A 14,458-nucleotide genomic window follows, 5' to 3' on the forward strand; every position below is an offset into this window, starting at 1 on the left:
TCCTCCTCCTCCTCCTCCTCCTCCTTCCCTCCTCCTCCTCCCCTCCTCTTCCTTCCCTCCTTAACTGCTTGGAGGAGACGAATAACGTGTCTTGGTGGCTAGGACAGTGACTGAGACTGCTTTGGGAAGGAGGAAGGAAGGGCGGAAGGAAGGGAGGAAGCAGAGAGAGAGAGAGAGGGAGAAGGATACGAATGAGGAAGGTAAATTAAAGGAGAACTTAATGAAGATGGGAAGAAAGGAAAAAAAATGAATAAATGAATGAAGGAATGAAGGAATGAAGGAAAGGGGTACGAAGAGAGAAGGAAGTAGAGAGAGAGGGAGGGGGAGGTAAGGATGATATGAATGAGGAAGGGAAATTAAAGGAGAACTTGATGAAGATAGGAAGGAAGGAAGGAAGAAGAGATACGATGAGAGAACTTGATGAAGATAGGAAGGAAGGAAGGAAGAAGAGATACGATGAGAGAACTTGATGAAGATAGGAAGGAAGGAGGGAGATAATGATACAGATGAAAGGAAGCGGATATTTTTGAAAAGGAAGAAAAGAGCAGTGAGAAAAAATGAGAAAGGAAAAAGTGGAGAGGAAAGGAGTCGGCTAGGAATTAAGAAGACAAATGATAAAAAGAACTAGACGGAGAGAGGCTGAAAAGAGCGAGCGAAAGATGACACCAAAAGGAAAGAAAAGATAGAACGAAAAAAGGAAGAATAACGAGAAACGAGGATGAGTAAATGAAACGAGGGGAGGAAGAGAGGAAAAGTAAGGAGAGAGAGGGCGAGAAAGATGAAAAATGAGAGGGAATAAGAGAACGAAAAGGAAAAAGAAAAAGAGGGGAGAGATGAGAGATGAAGACTAAAAGGACGGCGAAAGAAAAAGACGAAAAAGGAAAAAAAGGAGGCGAGAGAAAGAGAGAGGAAGAGCAAAAGAACTGCAAACGAAAAAAAGAGAAAAAGGAAAAAGGAAAAAAAGTCGAGTAAGAGATAATGAAGAGACTAAGAAAGATGAAGAAAAGGAATACGAAGGAGGAGAATAAGTGAAATAAACAAAGCGATAAGCAATAATCTCGGTGGTTGAGTTATTGTAAAATCTAAAGTAGTGTTTTGAGATCATTTGTTCGCATTCTTCCGTTTCCATTTCCGCGATAATTCCGTTTCTGCTTTTACATAATTTAGCAGCGAAATCCACAACATTTACGAGACAAGGACGCGGGAAACAGTGGAGAAGGAGGAGGAGGAGGAGGAGGAGGATTAGGAGGAGCGGAAAAGGAAAAATTAGTTAGTCATAAGAGGAGATGAGGAGGAGGGGATGGGTAGGACGGCGGGAGAAGATATATTAGCCATGAGTGAAGACGAGGAGGAGAAAGAGGGAGGAAGGAGGAGGAAGGAAGGAGTCAAGGAAGAATAAAGGAGGGACGGAAATATGAGAGCCAGAGGAGGGAAGAGAAAAAAGCCTGGCCAAAGGAAGATAGATACAGACAGATAAATATAGAAAGATAAAGAGAAGCAATGAAGAAAAGGAGAGAAGGGAAGGAAGGCGACCGAGATGGGCGGGAAGGAAGGCAAGTGAGAGGAGATAGATAAAGATAGATAGATAGATATAAATAGATAAAGACTGATAAGTGACACGTTACAGCAATGAAGAAACAGGAGGAAAGGAAGGGGGTCGAGATGGCAGGAAAGAGAAGGAAGGCAAGTGAGAGAAGGGAGAAAACTAGGGGAAGGGGTGGAAGGAAGAGGAGGAGCATGTGCAGGAGGGTGAAGCAAAGGCAGGCAATGATATAAGGCGCCGCATTCACCATATTCTCGGCCTCTGGATAAGAATTACAAGCGAGGATCGTGGGGCGGGAAGGGAAAAAAATGTGATGAGAGAGAGAGAGAGAGAGAGAGAGAGAGAGAGAGAGAGAGAGAGAGAGAGAGAGAGAGAGAGAGAGAGAGAGAGAGAGAGAGAGAGAGAGAGAGAGAGAGAGAGAGAGAGAGAGAGAGAGAGAGAGAGAGAGAGAGAGAGAGAGAGAGAGAGAGAGAGAGAGAGAGAGAGAGAGAGAGAGAGAGAGAGAGAGAGAGAGAGAGAGAGAGAGAGGACAGAGAGAAGAGAGAGAGAGAGAGAGAGAGAGAGAGATTTTGAGAGAGATAGAGAGAGAGAGAGAGAGAGAGAGAGAGAGAGAGAGAGAGAGAGAGAGAGAGATTTTTTCTTGACCTTTGGCTATTAACAGCAACAATGCAATGCACTAGAAGGCAAAATTACTGTCATTACTATTATTATTATTATTATTATTATTATTATTATTATTATTATTATCATTATCATTATCATTAATATTGTAAAAATAATAATAATAATAATAATAATAATAATAATAATAATAAAAATAATAATACCAATGGGAATAATTAAAATGTTATATAAATTCAATCTGTCAATTCATACATCATTCACACATCAAAGGAAATATTGTAATTGATACTGTAATGGAGGCACGAAATCCAATAAATACATTATAAAATATATTGAAACACTTAGCATGGATGAAAACTAGAATAACATTACTGGCGGGAGCGATGAGAAAATTGTTGTGACTATCGAACCGAGAGAGAGAGAGAGAGTGTGCATGAGAGTATAATTTCATTACTTCATAAATTTTTGGTATTGCATTATCTTTATGGGTTTCAGATTTCCTCCCTCTTAAAACTGTTAATGTTTATGTAGGATTTTTTTTTTTTATTATTGTTTCCCTTTTTTTTTGTCCTTGAGCTGTTTCCTTTGCTGTTGAAAAAAAAATTATTATTATTATTATTTTTTTTTTTTTACGTTGTTGCCTATTGCGCCGGTAGGCATCTTCCCGGTGGGGCCTGATGGTCGGCCCAAGGCTTCTTCCAGGTGGGGCCTGATGGTCGGCCCAGCCCGTTCTGGCGCAGGCGAGTGTTTATAGTGGCGCCATCTTGCATTGGCTCATGCTGCCCCCCGGAACTCGTACTTGATTCGCTTGGACGGCTTCCTCTAGAGTCCGGGTTGATGGGTGGTCTTCAGGACAGCATGTGGGTAGTTTTAAGCCACTTGGCGGTGACCGAAAAATCCGAGTGGTAGCGTGAGGATTCGAACCCGCGTCGTCCATCACGCGGCGAATGTGGGTCCAGTACGCTATCACTTCGGCCACCGCCTACCCAAATTGTCACTGTACATGCAATTTGTTAAAAGTGTTAGATTTCAGTTAATGCAAGTGTGTACTGACTTTGTTATATGTTGGCAATATAGTTCTGCTTTGGGAAGTTCAGATGTAAAACCTCTTATACAACTAATGACAGGAAAACATACGAACACAAAAAAGTTCAAATTTTATTGACATGCAATTAAATTACTAAGGTGGAATAGACACCCTCTAGAGTACAATCTATTTCTTTTTGTCCACCAAGTCGTCAATGCTCCTTGGTGAGCACAAGAGGACGAGAGAGTTCCCGTCAATATCCTTGTGAAGCACCACGTTCTGATCACCCGCCTCGGAATGCTCAGAAGGTTCGGTAACAACCTCTATCCGTGACTCACTTTCCAGCAGGTCAGTAAGGAAGCCCAAGTTCTCACTGAGGTACCTGAGAGTAGATTCTGACGTAACACTCGAGGCCAGACACGATAACTTATTTAGCCTTTTCTTCACTTCTGTCTGTAGAGTCTCAACATTGTCACTGTCCTGAGTGGTCACTGCTGCTACGGGGGCCTGCGGGTGAGGCTCCAGGTCCAGAGTGTGGGAAGACATCACCTCCTCTTCAGCCTGCACCTCCACCTCCTTCACCACTTGCAGGCTGAGGGAGTCCTGTCCTGCCTCACCCACCAACTCGCCCGGCAACACCAGTCGGCTGCCCCCCGCCAGGTTTCGGTCCCTGGTCATGTAGAGGTTCTGTCGCACGGATATGTTGCGAATCTTGGAGTACTTGAGGAGGTGGTGGCGGTGTTGGGGCATGCGGGTCTTCATGGTAGCTATGATGGCTGAGGCAGTGTGGCCCTCCAGAATCAGCTGCCGGATGCTTTCCCGCTCCTCCGCATTCATCCGTAAGTGTTGCCCATCGTCAGCGTGGCCGTAGTGAGTCCTGCAGAAGTGTACCGTGGCTCCCCCGTCTTTCATGAATATCACCTCCATGAAGGACGTGCACACGGCATTGATCTTCATGCTGCCCTTCCGTGCCACCCTCGTCCCGGTCCCCTGAGGGTGACACTTCACGTAGCCACTGCGGCGGCAGCGCAGGAAGAACTTGATGTCCCCCGATACCATTTTTTTGGTGGATGTTTCAGCACAGTAGGATGAGCGGCACCTTTCCTCAGCCTCCTTCCTCCACTGCCAAAAATCTAGAGATATGCATGTTAGTTTTTTCATGACCAATCAGCTCTCTATCATCCATCATAATCCTCTTACTACTTTAGCATTACCACAAAAATAGTCATGACAACTGGCTACTGGTGTGATGCTTCTTGATAACACTCAGTAGTGGTAAACAGAATAAAATTATGAGTTACTGAATGAGTGGTTCTTGAAACAAAATTTTCATATTATTTCTCGGATGTGATTGCTGCAAAGCATTTGATGCAAACGTGTAACTAAATAGTTAAAGAGAAAGGATTAAAATTACGCCACAAAAATCCACAGATATCTAAAATAGCTACTGTGAGCCTTCTCTTTGCACAGCAGAAATTTTATGGAACTGTAAACAAGCAAGATTACTAATGAAAACGTAACAGCGTGAAATCTCACTATCCTCTGTGCATGAAAATGAAATTGTCTTACCATCCTTATTCTGGAATTTTACTTTCTCACACTGAAACTTCATCTTGTGTGCCTTGATGAGGTGTGTGATCAAGCGTGCGATGCGGTTGGCCCTGAAGTCACAGCCAGGCTCCAGACACGGCATCTTGGCGCGGCTGTTGCCACAGAGATTGTGCTTTACTCGCAGGTGTGTGGTCAGACTGCTCCTGTTTTTGTACGCTTTCTTGCACAGCTGACAGAGCACACGGCCCTCTATCACCACCATGTTTTGACTGGACAGGTCACTGGCTGGATCGCTGTGGTCACTCTCCTCTCCGCCAGTGAGTATTACATGGCCCATTTCTTCTACCATCTCCTCAAGTTTAATGGCGGGTTCAGTCTTGATGCTTGGCTCTTGACCAAGATCTATGCTATACACCTCACCCCTGGTGGCTGGCTGGAAGCTAGTTCTGTCCTCCATTTTTGCTCCACTTCCAGTAGCCACTCAACTAGCCAGGAAAATAATATAATAATTTTTAGGAAAACTGAACAGAAAAAAAATGTTATTTACTTTAGTAGAGACTGTAGGGTAAAATTACTGGTTTGGTGAGGCTGTGTTACTTAATGGAGCAATGTTACTAATACTAATTTAGTGACCCTTCAGCCTCTGTTGGGTGGGATCCCACTACCACGGGACACAGGGCAGCTGGGTCATCTAGTTCTAGGTAACCACAGTTTACCTTTTACAGGTTCCCTCAGGTACTTTTTTATCAACAAATCCAAAAGGGAGGATGACCAGCTGGGTGAGTTGTGTGTCCAGGCCAGGGCTCCCACTCTGTTATGAATTCAAAATTCCCTGATTTTTCCCTGATGGATTTTCATTTTTCTAGGATAACTATTTCAGCCTATTTCTGGGTTTGACATCTTTAATAGAAGATGGAGACAATTTCAGTAGTTATATCTGTAGTTATTTTCCTTTCTGCGCACTAGTGACTGTTTCTATGCACTCACACTATCAAGGCTTTAGGTATCTTACAGAAACAAACTTCCCCTTTTGGGAAATTTTCAATCAAATTCCCTAATTTCTCCCTTATATATGCATTTTTTACAAATTTTCTGACTTTCCTCTAACTGGAAAAAGAGAAACAATTTTACCAAGTTTTCCCTGATTTCCAGAAAGAGTGGGAACCTTGGTGCTGATGTCCCAGGCTGTAATCCCCCCCTGGATTTGTAGCCAGGCATGCTAATCACTACACCACAGAAGTGATTTAATGGTAAAAAGTTAAAAGTTACTAGTCCTTAGGTTATGTTAGGCATTTGCGGTTTGGTAGCTAAGAAATTGGTCATATATAACTTATAAAATACAAAGTTCCAAAGAAAGGTCAGATTTGTTCAAGGGATACAACCTGGCTAATATTTAGAAAATCAACCATTTTGTTTATCATAAACAAAGCATTCTACCATCAGTCTTTCACAAAACAACTTTAGGAAATCTCTTGAACTCAATACTAATTTTTCAATGATGAAAATGTCAGATATTCCAAAGTGGAAAATGTTAATAAAAATTTACAAAGGGCAGCTGCCACTGTGCCATTGCAAGGGGCAAGCCAAGCTACGCCAAACATCCACAGCAGGTGAGGTCAAGTTAAAATTTTGGTGGGGTTGCGTTTAAAATGTAGTTAGTGGTGAAAGGTTAGCTTCCTATGGTGATGGGTTACCAATTTGGTGATAATGGGTTACTAGATTATAGCAAAGATAGGTTACTATCCTTAATTAGTCTTTTATGAAAAAAGGAGGAAAAATGAGCAATTTGTGACAAGCATTCATAGTTTTGATCAACCGTAAAAATTATTGTCAACCACACGAGTGGTAAAGGTAAAGCTGGGGGCACATGCTATAGCTCGGCATGGCCATGGTACTCATCTCCACCACATTGGCTCTTGTGCCTGTGGTGGGTAGGAACCCATCACCATGGGATGATGGGAGACAAGGCCAGTTCATCATTCTGGTTACCATAGTGGGCTGGGTGTAATTCTTAATATTTACTGAGCCAAGAGGGTGGAGCCCCCCGAACATATGGGATGCATATATAATCTATAATATAGGTTCAGACATGGCCTATGTACATACTTACAATCTGAGGTAAAAAAAAAATCATGATAATGGAAAATGCCCAATCTTAGGAAAGCTGATTCAAAGAAATCAGAGACAGCTGGATAAGGCAGGCCCGTGATGAGAAACAACCCATTACCTTGGGGACTCGGTGCCGGTGGTATCTGTGTCACCACATTTATCTTCACCAAGTTTCTCCAAGTACTAATTTACTGACCAGCCCAAAAGTGAGGATAAACAGCTTGGTGGACTGCATACTGACTGCCCAGGCCCGACTTTGTAGCCAGGCCCGCTGATTCATAAAGGCGTGCTAACCACTGCATCATGGAGGCGTCAGAAGCAAGAATGGACATAAATCACAGTAATTACCCAGAACTCCATATCCCGACTCTCACCTAATAAATTACCTGACGACAGAGGTTCCGAGTGTTCCTGGGGTCCCGGCCACTGTTTGGTCAGTCCTCGGCCATCACTGGGGTGGTGCTGGGGGGCTGACGGTACTGACCCTTCACTTAGTTCACTGTTAATCCTTAAAGTTACTGACTCTCCTTACTGGCCGTGGAAGGAAGGCTTGGCACGCACGAATAACATAACCTTTAGTGGTGATATGGTCCTAAGTCACTGCTAACACGTTGGTCCTCGCTCTGCTTTCTCCCTCGTCCTCATCCTTCTGCTCTTCATCCTCGGCAAGAACATTTTCAGTGAGTCTTGTTTGTCACACGTTACAAGCCATTATTTTCTCCTCTTCTGTAGGCCTCTGACGCTTTGTACTGCTTCTTAAGTCTTTACACCTTGGACTTCCTTCTTATGCATCGTTTAATTGCTTGTTCCCTTCGTTTCCAGCCTTCAAATAAGGATGTTTTCACCTTCACTTGCACCGCCGCCCATTTTTCCTTTCTTTCTCTGTTTGTTTGGCGGCGCTGCAACGGCACGCAAAACACTGCATCCAAAACAACGTCAGAAAAGAGAAAAGAAAAAAAGGAGGAGCAGACGTAAAGAAGTTTGAAAAGAAAAAAGATCCAGACCGAGACAGACCACAGGAGAAAAAGAAGGAAAGAAAAAGGAAAATAACAACCAGAAAGCGAAGAGCTACATCAGGGAGTGCCGTTACAAAGGCGAAACTCCCGACCGACAACTGAACTGAACCCAAAACGTTAAAAATATAATAATAAAAACACTGGTTTCCATGCTCGGGATAAAGGAATAAATCGTTGGTTCTCGGGGTAAAGGAACAAAGCGTTGGTGCTCGGGATAAAGGAATAAATCGTTGGTTCAAGGGGTAAAGGAACAAAGCGTTGGTGCTCGGGATACAGGAATAAATCGTTGGTTCTCGGAGTAAAGGAACAAAGCGTTGGTGCTCGGGATAAAGAAATAAATCGTTGGTTCTTGGGGTAAAGGAACAAAGCGTTGGTGCTCGGGATACAGGAATAAATCGTTGGTTCTCGGAGTAAAGGAACAAAGCGTTGGTGCTCGGGATAAAGGAATAAATCGTTGGTTCTCTGGGTAACGGAACAAAGCGTTGGTTCTCTGGGTAAAGGAACAAAGCGTTGGTGCTCGGGATAAAGGAATAAATCGTTGGTTCTTGGGGTAAAGGAACAAAGCGTTGGTTCTCTGGGTAAAGGAACAAAGCGTTGGTGCTCGGGATAAAGGAATAAATCGTTGGTTCTCTGGGTAAAGGAACAAAGCGTTGGTTCTCTGGGTAAAGGAACAAAGCGTTGGTGCTCGGGATAAAGGAATAAATCGTTGGTTCTCTGGGTAAAGGAACAAAGCGTTGGTTCTCGGGGTAAAGGAACAAAGCGTTGGTGCTCGGGGTAAAGGAATAAATTGTTGGTGCTCGGGGTAAAGGAATAAATTGTTGGTGCTCGGAGTAAAAGAAAAGGTATAAATTGTATTAGGTACAAGAAGCCTGAAATGAATCACTCAGCGGATGACCAGTGTTGTGTAGTTCTCCATACAGAAATTGAGAGAATTCGTAACATAACTGATCATGGCTATTGGTGTCCGTGACTTGAAGATAAATTGTGTCTGGTAAATATTTAGTGAGTTAGAAATAAACGAATATTTGTGATACTTTAAAATAACTAATAAATAATAATAAAATATTGGATATTTGTGATACTATAAAAAAGAAGAGATCTTGATATTTAAGCGCGAACCGAAACATGACTGTGACTATGATACTGTCAAGCTTATTGAAATGACACCAGTAATCTTCAGAAAAGCAATCAAGACTCACTCATTCACTAAAACGTTATGAACAAGTGCATCGAGGATTAGTTTTAGGGATAACATCATATATTGTTGACGGCCTGTGGAGCGCTGCGCTGGCAGTGGAGCGGGGCCTGAAACCTCATCAACGGTAACGGTAGCGGTAGTAAGGAGCAAAACGTTGGTGCTCGGAGTAAGGAGCAAAACGTTGGTGCTCGGAGGAAAGGATTGAAGCGATGCGCTGAGAAAAGGAATAAAACGTTAGTCCTCGAAGAAGAGTAAGAAACATAGAAACATGATGCTTGGAAACACGGGTTCATAATAAGTAACAACAATATTCAGGCTAAATAATATGAAAGACAGTGTCAGTTTCCAGGACAAAAAGTATCTGTGTACCGTACACGTCAGTAATATAGTATTTCCTTTCTCACTACGAAATAATCATTCTTCACCGAGTTATGATCCACCCGACAGATTAAGGATGTGTGACAAACATTTGAAATCCCAATTTTCAAATTTAAATTTCACCGTGCACGAGTGTACTGACTTATGCAAAGGCAGCAGCGGCAGAAAACACAGCAATAGCAGCTGCAAGAAAACATCAATATAATAAAACAAACAAACAAACAAACAAAAAAAAACATTAACAACAACGGCAGTAGTAGCACTACTACTTTTACTAACACCACCACTACTATTGATACTACTACTACTACTACTACTACTACTACTACTACTACTTATAATAATAATATTACTACTACTACTACTACTACTACTACTACTACTACTACTACTAATAATAATAATAATAATAATAATAATATACTCTAAAAAATACTAATACCGCTGCCAGTATGACTACTGTTACTCATATATCTTCTTCTTCTTCTTCTTCTTCTTCTTCTTCTTCTTCTTCTTCTTATTATTATTATTATTATTATTATTATTATTATTATTATTATTATTATTATTATTATTATTATTATTATTATTATTATTATTACTATTATTATTATTATTAGTAGTAGTAGCAGTAGCAGCAGCAGTAGTAGTATCAGGAACAACAGCAGCAGTAAAACGCGCACTAAAGGAGCAGCAGCCGCGGTGGCGGAGTAACGAGTGCCGGGCAGCGCTCGGCTCCTCGGTTAAAGGTGGAGTAAGTCGCCTCGGCGCCTGCCACTCCTGGGCCGCTGCTTCTTACACAATGTGATGCGAGGCTCGGCCTTGGAGGCGGCCCTCGGGGGGACTACAACAAAGAAGGAATTGTTGTCTTAATATTACGGTTAAAGACATTTATGTTTATCCTTTTTCCATTTGCTGTTTTCAGAGTGAAGTTACACAAACACAGCTCCATGGCTGAGCTAATTCACCGCTTCAGTTATAATCATGAAGCCGATTGACACATTCCCCTGATAATACTATATAATAACAATCTTTTTATAACCCATGATTCTATTATTTCCTGAAAATAACCACGAAGAGTCTCGTTCCTTTATTCATTCTTTTTTTTTTATTCTCATGGGAAATACCATGTAAAATACCACGCCGGTCCAGGCCCGGATAAAAGAAGGAGAAGGGTTGCCACGACGGGCCCTGCCAGGCGGCGACGTTCAAAGGTTTCTGCTTAAATCTCCAGGATAAGCCTCGGAACAGCGACGGGAAATACTTGATGAAATTAGAAGAGGAGATGTTGAAATACGAGAACTTATTGGAGCTGAATCAGTTAAGAATCAATCAGATACGTCACATCCAAATGGCTTGGACATTTAGAAAGGATAAAGTGGAAATTGTCACGGAAAGCTGGAACAAAAGGTACGAAGATTCAAGAACTCGAGGAAAACAGAAGTGCAAAGAGATCAGAACTTCAGAAGATGCAATGTCTCGAGGAAAACAGGAGCACATAGAATGATGGAGCGAAAGAAACTCAGGAGGCGAATGATCATAACACACTGGAAGAGTAGAGAGGAAGAGGTCTCAAAGGACACACAGGATGAAGGGAGTGCCGGCCCGCCCGACAGACTAAGCCTCCCTGAAAGAAGAAATAGGAAGCAAGAAGTTGGCAGTTTTTCGTTACAATGTTATGATGTTTCCCGAGTGTATAATCGTCCTTCTGGGAATAATAGCAACGTTTGGCCGACACAAACACGAGATCTTTCACAGCGCGATGCTTTAACGCTGCAAAAACACCATTAAACAAGCGAGGCGTGTTTACAAAAGCCAGGGCAAGCCGGCGGAACACTCGGAGGGGAGGGGGGAGGGGTCGTTCAAAGGATCCATTGTTACGTAAGACGGTGGACGCAATAAAGAACCAACAATTCATCTTGACAATAAAAGAAAAACACCCGCAGTAAGAATGGGAATGTAAACAAACTCGCACCTGCTGGCTCGCTTTGCATATCAAGGGACCACAGGACTCACTTTGCAGGGAAATGAAACCCATTAATCCCGAGTGTTATTCTATCGCCGCGTCTCAACCTCGCACAGGGACTTGGACGCCTGCCACTTCCGCCTCGTGATAACAAGATTACTGGAAGGAAGTAAAGGTGAAAGGAGAGATCACAAAACAACATAAGTCTGTACCCTAGCGCGCCTTGTTAAAAATGAGGAAGAAAAGAGAGCCCTACTATATAGTCACATCCGATTTCATGATATCAAGATTACGAGAAGGAAGAAGGGAAGGTGAAAAAGAAAGCTCACAAAACATCACTAAATCTGTATTCTATCGCATCACGTCAAAACTGAAGAAGAAAAGGAAGTACAACACATCACATCAGTCTTCGTGATTACAAGATTACGGGAAGAAAAAAGTAAAGAGGAAGGAAAATTAATAATCAAAACACCATAACTTCTATATCCCATTGCACGGTGTTAAATTTGAAGAAGAGAATAGGGAGGAACACTAGCTAACAACATTCGAAGAGAGGAAAGTAGTAAAAATAAAAGGAAAACTCAAAACAACATAACTAAGTTTATCCTCACGCATCACGTCAAAGTAGAAGAAAATGGGAGCAACACTCGCCTACAAAACCCAAGAAAAGGAAAGCACACACAATACAAAGCTTGAATCTGTAACAGCGTAATCACACACCTTCGTCTTTCTCTTCCTTCTAACTCCTTCCACCTTTCCCCTTCTTTCCATTTACTTCTCATTCATTCCCTTATTTCTTACCCTCACTTTACTTTCCCTTCCCTTTCCTTTCTTTCGTCGGTTTCAACTACACGGGGCACCAACAGTTAGCACGCTGCATTGCCTCTACTGCGCATGCGTGGTTTTTGAGTCCATGTAACCTCGGCGCAGGAAAGAGATGGAGAGAGGGGGCCACTAGGTCGTGCGTAGGTTTCCGGGGGATGATGAAGAGGCGAGGTGGCGAGGGTGGAAACTTGCTGCGAGGAAAATTATTAAGCGCTTCCGACTATTATGCAAATGACGCGAAATTGACTGGCTCTGTATGACGCTACGAAGCCTACATAACGAAAACGCCTGCAGGGGGAGATGGGGCGGAGAGAGAGAGAGAGAGAGAGAGAGAGAGAGCAGTACGTCCTGGTTTTGCTTTCTCAATTCTCAACTTCCCCGGAGGCAAATGGTTCTCCTTAAATCTCATTGAACGCGTTTCCTTCGCTCCCTCCTCTTCTTCCTTTCATTCTCTCTCTCTCTCTCTCTCTCTCTCTCTCTCTCTTGTTTTCTTTTCTTTCCCTTCCATTCCCTTCCATTTCCTTTCATTTCTTCGTAACGTATAATCCTTTTTCTTTCTTCTCTTCCCTTCTATTTACTTTTTTTTCCTTCCTCCTTTCTTTGCTTTCCCATTCCTTTTTGCTCATTTTCATTTACTCTATTTTTTCCATCGCATTCCTTCCGCTTTCATTTCCTGTCTTTTCCATATTTTTTTTCTCTTCGCTTTCGTGTCCTCTTTTTTCTCCTTCACATTCCCTCACCTTTCTTACCCTTACTTCCCTTCTTTCTCTTCTTTTTCCTATTAATTCCATTTATTTCTCATTTATTCCTTTTTTTCTTACCTTCCCATTACTCTCCGTTCGCTTTCCTTTTCTTCCATCTCCTCTTCTTCCTCACCTTTATTTTCTTCCTTTCTTTCTATTCATTTCCATTTTCATCAACACTTCTGGTCTTTTCTAATACTCTTTCGTTATTTCCTTTTCTTTCAGTCTTCATCTAACTCTCCCTTTCATTCTCCCCTCCCTCCTCTCTTAAGTTTTCTTCGTCTTTTATCTCTCAACCTTTCACTTACTCCTTTCTTCCTCATCTTTTCCTTTTCTCATTTCAGCACTCTCAACCTGCCCTTTTACTTTTCTTTGTCACGTACTAAAGGTCAGAACTCCTTTAATCAACAAAAGATGAAAGCAGGAAGCTATAAGAAATGCAATAAGGGCTTCAACACTTTGTAATGGGAATGAAACCGCTACTCGACTCCACTACTGTTCTTGTATTTATTCTCCTTTATAAATTCTACCACCTATTCTGTTACAACTACTACTACTGCTACTAAAATTCCAGCATCGTTACCGTCATAGTCTTTCGCTGTTGTGTTATGTAACTCTAAATGTCGATCTCTCCTTTTTTTATTATCATTGTGTATTTACCTTTCCTTACATATTCTACTATCCCTTTCTGCTACTACTACTACTGCTACAACATTTACTATTACTACTGTAGCATCGTAAACATCAAAGTCTTTCGCTGTTGTGTTGAATAATGATAAATGTCGAAGAGCTACATCAACAACTACCTTACCTAATATTTATTCCAGTACCTATTCTGCTACTACTACTACTACTGATGGTGCTACAAGGTTCTACTATTACTACTACTTCAGCTTCGTTACCATCATAGTCTTTCGCTGGTCCACTGTGTAATTCTAAATGTCGGCGAGTAACAATGGCATCTACTTCGCCTTTGATCTTCCCTGTTATCGTGTACCCCCTCTCGTGTGCTCTCGTAACGGCGGCATTAGTGTTATTGCGATGCTCAGTCAAAGGAGAGTGAAACGAGCTGCATCTCTCTCCCTCGGTCTGTTTCTCTGTCTCTTCATTCCTCCGTCTATTTCACTGTCTGTTTCTCTGACTCCCCATTTTCTTTAACTGTTTCTCTGTCTATTTCTCTGACTCTCTATTTCTCTGTCTTTCCATTTCTCTCTCTCTCTCTCTCTCTGAAGTCCTTAAAGCCCTCAAATCACTTAAAACAAATAAAAGTCCTGGACCTGATAAAGTATATCCAACTCTGCTGAAAGAAACAAAGAGCGAAATACTCTCCTCCCTCACAACCGTATTCAATATGTCCTTGCGACAAGGCATTGTCCTTCAGATTGGAAAAGGCTAACGTGACACCGATTTTTAAGAAAGGAGACAAAAAGGACCAGGTAATTACAGGCCCATTAGTCTAACTTCGGTTGTAGGTAAGC

At 42.1% G+C, this 14,458-nt stretch overlaps 1 protein-coding gene across 2 annotated transcripts; it reads right to left on the minus strand.

The window, feature by feature from the left end:
- Nucleotides 1-3,311: 3,311 nt before the first annotated feature.
- Nucleotides 3,312-7,762, minus strand: LOC126981533 (uncharacterized). Of its 2 annotated transcripts, none has more exons than XM_050832729.1 (3): nucleotides 7,241-7,762; nucleotides 4,764-5,230; nucleotides 3,312-4,327 (listed from the first exon to the last, which is right to left on the minus strand). In XM_050832729.1, exons 2-3 carry the CDS (start codon nucleotides 5,200-5,202, stop codon nucleotides 3,381-3,383), a joined length of 1,386 nt encoding a protein of 461 aa, XP_050688686.1. In that variant the 5' UTR covers nucleotides 5,203-5,230; nucleotides 7,241-7,762; the 3' UTR covers nucleotides 3,312-3,380. The 2 variants fall into 2 exon arrangements, with proteins under 2 accessions (XP_050688686.1, XP_050688685.1); XM_050832728.1 differs by having other exon boundaries at nucleotides 7,229-7,762.
- Nucleotides 7,763-14,458: the final 6,696 nt, after the last annotated feature.

This window comes from Eriocheir sinensis, chromosome 48, assembly GCF_024679095.1.
Source record: "Eriocheir sinensis breed Jianghai 21 chromosome 48, ASM2467909v1, whole genome shotgun sequence".
NCBI classification, from domain to species: domain Eukaryota; kingdom Metazoa; phylum Arthropoda; class Malacostraca; order Decapoda; family Varunidae; genus Eriocheir; species Eriocheir sinensis.